The sequence below is a fragment of the Octopus bimaculoides genome, chromosome 1 (genome assembly GCF_001194135.2).
Source record: "Octopus bimaculoides isolate UCB-OBI-ISO-001 chromosome 1, ASM119413v2, whole genome shotgun sequence".
Taxonomy (NCBI): domain Eukaryota; kingdom Metazoa; phylum Mollusca; class Cephalopoda; order Octopoda; family Octopodidae; genus Octopus; species Octopus bimaculoides.
The window spans coordinates 172812543-172820973 of record NC_068981.1 but is presented as its reverse complement, the minus strand read 5'-3'; the positions used below and the strand labels follow the sequence as shown (position 1 = coordinate 172820973).

General features: G+C 34.1%; 2 protein-coding genes across 2 annotated transcripts in view; one reads left to right on the top strand and one right to left on the bottom strand.

Moving 5' to 3' along the window:
* Window positions 1–7425, bottom strand: part of LOC106872777 (3-phosphoinositide-dependent protein kinase 1) — a 32552-nt gene extending 25127 nt beyond the window's left edge. The window contains exons 1-5 of the mRNA XM_052971938.1: window positions 7267–7425; window positions 4441–4560; window positions 3395–3499; window positions 1991–2059; window positions 399–491 (exon numbers count right to left, since the gene is read on the bottom strand). Coding sequence (XP_052827898.1) covers window positions 399–491; window positions 1991–2059; window positions 3395–3499; window positions 4441–4560; window positions 7267–7329 — 450 coding nt within the window. The 5' untranslated portion in view covers window positions 7330–7425. The remainder of the gene's footprint in view (window positions 1–398; window positions 492–1990; window positions 2060–3394; window positions 3500–4440; window positions 4561–7266) is intronic.
* An 842-nt stretch (window positions 7426–8267) lies between these two features.
* The window catches only part of LOC106880455 (uncharacterized), a 17963-nt gene continuing 17799 nt past the window's right edge, over window positions 8268–8431 (top strand). Inside the window, exon 1 of the mRNA XM_052971879.1 lies at window positions 8268–8315. Within this exon, the coding sequence (XP_052827839.1) occupies window positions 8268–8315 (48 nt within the window). The remainder of the gene's footprint in view (window positions 8316–8431) is intronic.

The following is an 8431-nucleotide window of genomic DNA, read 5'->3' as shown; positions in this document are numbered from 1 at the left end:
ATTTGGAAATTACATGAAGAATTAAGGAGAAAACTAAGGCTGAGAGAGAGAGATTAGGAAGTTATATATTGAAGAGTCAATTTAAATAACGTATGCTCATACAGGTATGTGTATATTAAGATATTTAAGAATAGAGATTAAGTGGTTTTGTACATTTGGGGAAATCTGCCACAGTAAATATTTTACAGGTGGTTGGCAGGGTTCAGCAATAGACAATACATGAAACAGTTGTTGATTTAGGTAGGGCAAGTGTGTAGTTGGAAACTTTGAAGGACATAAGAATGGATTAAAGTGGGGATATAAATAATAGATGGACCAATACTTGCAAAGTGTTGGTGAGTAAAAACAGCCTTGTAACCTAGCTTATTGAAGTGTAAGATAATGATGTAAAAACCTACCTCCAATGGCATCACAAAGTAGCGATAGTCATGTAATGCTAACAACTTGAAGTTGGCATCATTTTTACTTTCAAAACACCACCGAAACACAGTCTGGAAATATATAAAAAAGAGGATTGTCTGAAAAAGAGAGAATGCTTCACAAACATCACAAACTAGGTGAAAGTGGCACTATTTTTAGGTGTCATATTTTGCTTTTGCATCCACATTTTCTATGCTGGTGTGTGTCAGGCAAGACTTCTTGAGGCGTTGTTTTATGGCATTTCCTGATGCCAACTTTTACTTGTCTTCACATGCTTTTGCTGAGCTTTAAAATATATCATATGGGAAACAAACAACATTGCAGCAACCCAATCAACATTAATGTGAAAACACATGAAAAAACATGCATACATACACACACATATTCTGAACAATTTCCATTTACTGAGTTTCTTTTACAATGCAATAGAAGATATTTATCCAACAGGTCACACATAGGGTATGAAATTTTATAGCAAAAACACAGCTTATGGCAATTATTGGATTGTTTTAAGAACATTTGATGACTAAGTTAAGAGACATAAAATTATAAATCATGGAACAGTAAGTTAATTACAAAACTGCACTGCAGTATATATATACATATACCTATAGAAAAATTGAGTTAGAGGTTATGCAACCGTCTAAGGTATAAATGTATCCGTAGGCACTACTGGTGTATTACCTCACTATGTATAGGCCTTGCTATAAGGTTAACAGTAGTTGGTAATTTAAATGGTAAACCATGGTTTAATATATTCAGATAAAAGAAATGGAGCAACAATTAACAGTTATACATACATACATGCACACACAAAAATAAACCTTGGTGGTGGGAATTATCTGTTCAAGAAAACATGGTAAAACCACACAAAATGAATTGCTTGAAAGATTACTGCTGAATACAAATATGTTTTATCAAAAGAGTGAGTCCAACAAAAGATGTTTCATTTCATTCTTGTATCAGACAAATGCCAACATTGCTGGTCTCACTGGTTTAATTAAACATATATATCAGTTATTCATTGGCTTGTTTCATTTAGCATCTGTTTTCTTATGCTAGCATAGTTCAGAAGCTCTTCCTATTGCCAATCCTTATTCTTACATGATTTTTAAGTAAGGTATTTTTTTTATCCTAGAAGAATTAGAAAGTGTAGAGATAGCAGATAAATTGTTGACAGGAAATGTCAACAATTATTACTGTAATCATAGCTCAGTGTAGTTTGTAAACATCTATACAAAGACACACATGCGTGCATCTGAGAATGTATGGTGTGGTGTGGTGTGGTGTGTGCGTATGCTTCATGGAAATTGATTCCTAATAAAGATGTCTCAGAGTGGCACAAGGCTATACAACTGTAGAGAAGAGCTATACTGGATTGAACTGACAATAGTATGTAATTGATACTAATTTTAGTAACTCCTCAGGAATAAGATGCAAAGTCATACTCAGAAAGATTTGCATTCCGACTGTATTTCAGCAGATGTTCTAAGATTACATAAAAAGCAAAATGGAATATATTCATTTAATTTCAGGAAGTAGAAAATATTTCAAAGAAAAAAATAATTACCCTATCAATTGCTTCAACAACATCTGTAGCGTCACATTCAGCAGCATATTCCCGACTGTTCAGGTTAAACTGAGAAAATATAACAATTACTTCAGTTAAAAAACTACAAATGAAAAATAAATCATTTTGTATTTTCATTAAAAAGTTAGTATAAAATGTTAACTTAAACATCCAGTGACTGAAGAATTAGTTACACAACATACTTGCATTCCATTGGTTATGATGACAAGTGTTCCAGTTGATCTGATCAATAGAATAGCCTGCGCATAAGATTAATGTGGAAGTAGTTGAGCACTCCATAGACATGTGTAACCTTAACGCAATTCTCAGGGAGATTCAGCATGACACAGAATGGGACAAGGCTGGCTCTTTAGGGCACAATGCACTGCCAGGAATCGAACTCATGAACTTACAACCATGAGCTGAATATCCTAACCACTAAGCCACATGCTTCCACAGTTACACAACAAAGAACTGGATAAGAGATATGGGCCAGGTATATATGAGTATTTTCCTCAGTCATTCTTTTAATTTGTAATGTCATTCTATGTTCATTCACAAAACTCCTATGTACTTCACTAGTCATTCTAAAATCTGCAGTAAAGACTACACAACACTAAAGAGATCCAAGTAGATCAAAACAGATGGAGTTGTCAACATATTGCCAAAGTCACATTCACGTCCCCATTGCATTCCATATTTAAAATTTCAAGTTGTCTCCCCTGTATTTTTCTTTTTGTAATGGAATTTGTGATTCCAAAAATTGTTCTCATCCACCAATTGAGATGAGAATATATTTGATTATTTAATATAACATATATTAAATATATTTGATTATTTAATCAAATATATAATTTGATTAAATAATATATTTTGGTTTGTTCTATAATGTATGTCAATGCCCACTTTACCTTTCAGTTTTCCTGGAGTAGACACTGACAGGTACTTTGTAACAACTCATCCATCCATACAGTTTACAGCTGTTTCAGTTAGGTCTAACAGCAAACCTAGGACTATAGTCAACTCTTAAATGAAGACACCTGGTTGTAATTTATACTGAAGTAGGAGTATTGCTTATAGCAAAACATCAGATCCCTGAATATCACTGCATCCCTGAATATCATCTGCTGTATATCAAAACAATATGCAGATAGGATAGGATAGTTCAGAATATTGTGGTTGTTGTTGCTATTCTTAATTGACAAAAATTGCCTTATTCCATTAATAACCTGGTTTGATTACTTAAGCATAGAAATTTTTTTAAAATATAAATTCAATAACAAAGATTATTTTCAGGATCTAATTTCCAATTCACAAAGTAGGGTTAATCCAGAAAAACAGGAAAATAAGGTATGTAGTAAAAGATAATTTTAAAATTTAAAAAAAAAAAACCAAATCCGTTACCTTATTTTTAGCAGTAATTAAGTTGGCACAACCTTTTTTAAGAATCACTTCAACAATCTCCTTTGGCACTAGGTAATCAATACAATGTAAGATCACATTTTGTCCCTGAAAAACAAATACATTAATTTATAAAATAGGCACAAGGTCACATGCATTGGGGAGGTTTATAGTCAATATATATCAATACTTGTACTTCACTGATACTTATTGTATTGACCTCAAAAGGATGAAAGGCAAAGTTGTATCCACTGGGATTTGAACTCGGATCATAAAGAAGCTATGACCAAATTAGGTGAGGCATTTTGTTCAATATTTTACTGATTCTGTCAATCCACCACACTCACTCAAGGGCTGCCCTGGGTGGCACTCACTCCAACTACACCATTGTTGCTTCCAGTTTAAATAATAAACACATTCAACAAGATTCTTTCAAAACTTTACTACTTTCTTTTACTTCTCTCATAGCAATGGACATATATGAACTGTCAAAACATCTCTGGGAACTTCAAAACGTCAAGGTTATCAACCCAGACAATATCTCTTCTCTTAGCCTCAAATGTTACACTCATGAACTAGTTCCTCCCTCATCAAACTTTGCAGTTTTTCTTTCACAACAAAACTTTATTCCAATCTTTTGAGGTATATCACAGTCTGTCCAACCCCAAGCAGGCCAATTTCTTTGAACCTGCCACCACACTACAATACCTGGTTCATAGATACTCTATCTTCTCCCTCTGTTTGCTTACTGTGTCACTATTACAACCACCTCTGTTATCCTGAAGTAGCTTGTTTCACATCACTTCAACCCAGGCAAATCTAATAGGCCTGTTTCTGCTTCTCTCATCAATCTTATGGAATTCCATTCCCATCCATGTTTTTTTATTATTATTAAGCTTCAAGATGTCTTCTAGCTGAGGGTAACTTCCTCCCTTTATCAAACCAGCTTTGCAGGCCCCAAAAATGATATGTGCACTGCCCTCCTCTTCTGACTAAACAAAAACAAAAATTTTACTATACAAAAATAATGAGATATTTGTTCCACTTACACGATAGAATAGTTTAGACAAATTTTCAGGTTTATTTGGTATAGTTTTTTCAATCAATTCAGGAGATATAGGAGAAGTAGAGCAGTTCATGAGGACAGCAAACAGCAGAGGAATATCAAACTGAAAGATAAAGTATTCAAAATAATAGATTAACACTTCCACCATATTGTTCCTCTGTAAGCACAACTGCAGTAGTTGGTGTTGTTGTTTCACCCCAAGTCAACCCTGGTCAAAGACACTCAGTCTATGATCATCCCATTTTATTTTCAAATATAGTGTATCTAGCACTACAGTATTCTATCACTCCTTTTTAAGTTGGTTACTATTTCTAGCAGATCAAATAACTGCATTGCCTAAAAGGTCAGTAGTTGTTTCTAAGCTGCAAGTCAGAATAGATCTATGATTGAGCAAAATTCCAGAATGGTCACTGCTGTAATGCCTTTGAATGTCAAAAGCATTCCTGTAGTAGCCATCCTGGAATTTTCATACATCCACGAATACATTCCCAATGTCTTTTTTTTTAAACTTATTGTTTATCTCTATGTCAGCTCTGATCAACCTGACATATTCAATGGTTTTCTGGCCATGACCATCCTGTCTTTTTTTTGCACATATTATATCTAAATCTATATTATCCAATGTATTTTGCCTTGCTTAAGAGAGTAAGGTATGATTTGAAGGAGATTTGGCTGATATGTCTAGCAGATTGAGCAAACACTTATAATCCTCCCTCTTTGAGCTGTTGTTCTCTTTTGAAAATGTTGTAGTGTGATTTAATGGAGATATGATTGCTATTTCTCACCAGTTGAGCTACCATGTAAAGGCTCCCAGTTTGACATGTCTAAACTACAGGCATTGTGAAGATCAGGAAAAATGTAACAATACCCCATCATCGTAATTTTTATGTTCCCTTTTTTCATGTTGGTATGAGCTGGACTGGACAAAAGTTATAGAGACAGTTTTCTGAAGCTAAATGCTTTTCCTGTTGCCAACACGTGTTTGAAGAAAAGATTTTTACTTATTCCACTGGTCTTCATATATAATGGAAATGCTGAGCTATGGGTCATATGATATTTTGTTCAAACTGTGACAATATGAAGACACACACACATACATGACAGACTTCCATATAGTTTCCATCTACCTGATTTCACTTATAAGGCACTGATCAGCTAGAGGTTAGAGTAGCCCAAACTGCCATGCAGTTTGATGGAACCCCAAACCACTTGGTTGCAAAGCAGGCTTCTTAACCACATAGCTATGCCTGTGCCTTATACTAATTATTATTATTAATAGAGAAAGTAGATGGCCACTAACTGTACTGTTTTATACTATACACTTATGCTTCAGTGTTCTTTGTTTATATCATGTCAGAGTCAAAAGAACATGTAAATATGTGATCAATTATATCAGCTCTATATAAACAGTCCTCACAATTCATATATTCAATTTCCATACTCCTCATACTTAGAAAATCTGATGAGAATGAAATTTGAACAGAATAGATGAATTTTGATGTCTTCTTGTATACATATAAGAAACTACTATTTTGTTCTACAAGCAAAGAAAAATTTGACAGTATGAATCATGAAGATTGCCTGTACCCTACCCAAATAAATTTCGTTTTGTCCTTAGTCAAGAGAAATCATATTTTATGACTGGTGTTATCTGGATTCAGATTTTATAACAAATAAAGAAAGGTAAGATTCATGATCATTTTACAGGACTGCTAACATTTATGGGGAAAAGAAAGAAGGAAGCACAATGTGTGAGTTTCAAGATCCAGTGGATGATTTGTTGATAGAGAAAATGACATCTTTGCTTGTAGTTTAGCAACTTTTGAAGAAATACAAATGTAAACAAGTACACAGCTACACATACATGTGTGTATATCATCATCATCATCATTCAATGCCTGTTTTTCATGCTGGTATGGGTTGGCCAGTTCAAGAGGAGACAATAAACCAGGGCCTGCACCAAGTTCCAATGTTTGTTTTGGCATGGTTTTTTTCATGATAATGGCACTAGTGAGGTCACCAAGTAACTTGCAAGGCAAGACCTCTCAAATGATTGCAGGTATAGTATAGAGGAAGGTGAAAATATGACAGAGAGACAGGAACAGGTATCTTGCTGAGGAGGAGATGCACGGTTTTCTTAGATGAAAAATAAAGAGAGGTACGTAGTGAGTATAAGAGCACAAGAGTATGAAAGGAGTGTGACAGATGGTTAGAGATGGAGACAGTGAATGAGGTACGTGGTTGGAAGTATGGTCAATGGTGAATATCAATTTTTCCAGAGGTGGGGGTAAGGCAGAAGTGAAGGATATAGGAGTGGGCCAGGGAAGAGGTGACAAAGAACAGAAATGAGGAGATGATGTGAAATGTCAGGAGAGAAATGATATCATTTACAGTTTCTAAGTGAATAGTTCCAAAGTTAATTATGGGGAAAGGCTGAATCCATCCATAAGGCTTTGGTTCACCCAGTAAACACTTGCCCAAGATGCTAAGCAGTATAACTGAACATGAACCTATGTGACTGCAAAACAAACCATCTGAATCACACATTCATGCCTGCACCCTTACACATACACAGACACACACATGTATATGTGCATGTGTGTATGTATATGTGCAATTGTCAAATGTAAAATATGAGAGCACTGAATGCCAGTCTGGTACAGTTTATTGTAATATAAATATTATAAATATAATATGATTGCCAGGATATGCTACAAATTGCTTCATGGTGTTGTGTCATATTTGTGTAATTAATTATTCAGGTGTACAAACAGCCAACAATATAATATAAACAGGAATAAATACATACATCATCTCCATCACACAAATTGGTATCTAGGCGTGCTCCATGAGCAATAAGAAGATCTGTCATTTTGGAATTGTTATTACACAATGCATAATAGAGTGGAGTAGCTCCTCGGTCACCCTGGCAGAAATAAGGAGGAAATTACAGTTAGAATATCAAACTTGAAGAGTGGAAAAAAAAAGCACATGATTTCTTAAAGATATGAAGTCACAGATAAAACAGGAAGCTGTGATGTTCAAATCTTTTCAATGGCATTAAGTAGTTTCAAGTGTAAGTCAAAACAGAATCATGGACTCAGTTCATGAAGGACTTAGTCTATATCTTGTTGAACCCATTCACTCACTACACATATGCCAATACATACTCTCATACACACATGGACACATTCAAGCAACTCACACAAATACTAGCATATAGCTAAAACATAAACAAACATTGAAACACACACCTGCAGAAAGACAGTAAGTGAAATGTGTAGGTGAAGATACTTTTGAAACAAAAGTCACACTGTACAGACATCAAATTGTGTTATCAAAAAAAGATATAAACTTAACATTCACTTTTTCTCAACTAATAAAAGATTCAAGTTCATGTGGCTTATGAAGTAGAAAAAATGCTTAAAATTCAAGTTACAAGGATGGAAAACAATATGTCATTTGCAAATATATTTTAAATCCAGTGAGTTGGCAAAGGAAAAAATAAGTAAGGAAAGAGTCATCTTCAAACTTTATCAAACTTCAACCTTTTTTTGATTTACAGAAGTGCATCCTATATCTAAATAACAAAGTTGTAGTGGGAAATGGGGGGAGAAGCAGTGCATAAGAATAGTTCAAAATTCACCAATAATTTACTCTTTTGAAGGTTCACAGGACAACAAAATAGATTCTGTTTAAGAAAGCGTAATTATTGGGATTAAGAAAAATCTTTTTTTTAACATTAAAAAAATGTCCAGTCTTTAATTCAAACTGACCACCATAATATTTATTAGAACCTTTTCTTAAGTTATGTCCAAACACCAATTTAATATACCAATAACTGAAATAGATATTTTAGTAAATCATTCCAAATTCTTGGCTATTTTCAAAATTTATTGAAACATACAGGTAGTGTCTCTCATTAGAAATCATCATCATCATCATCATCATTGTTTAACGTCCGCTTTCCATGC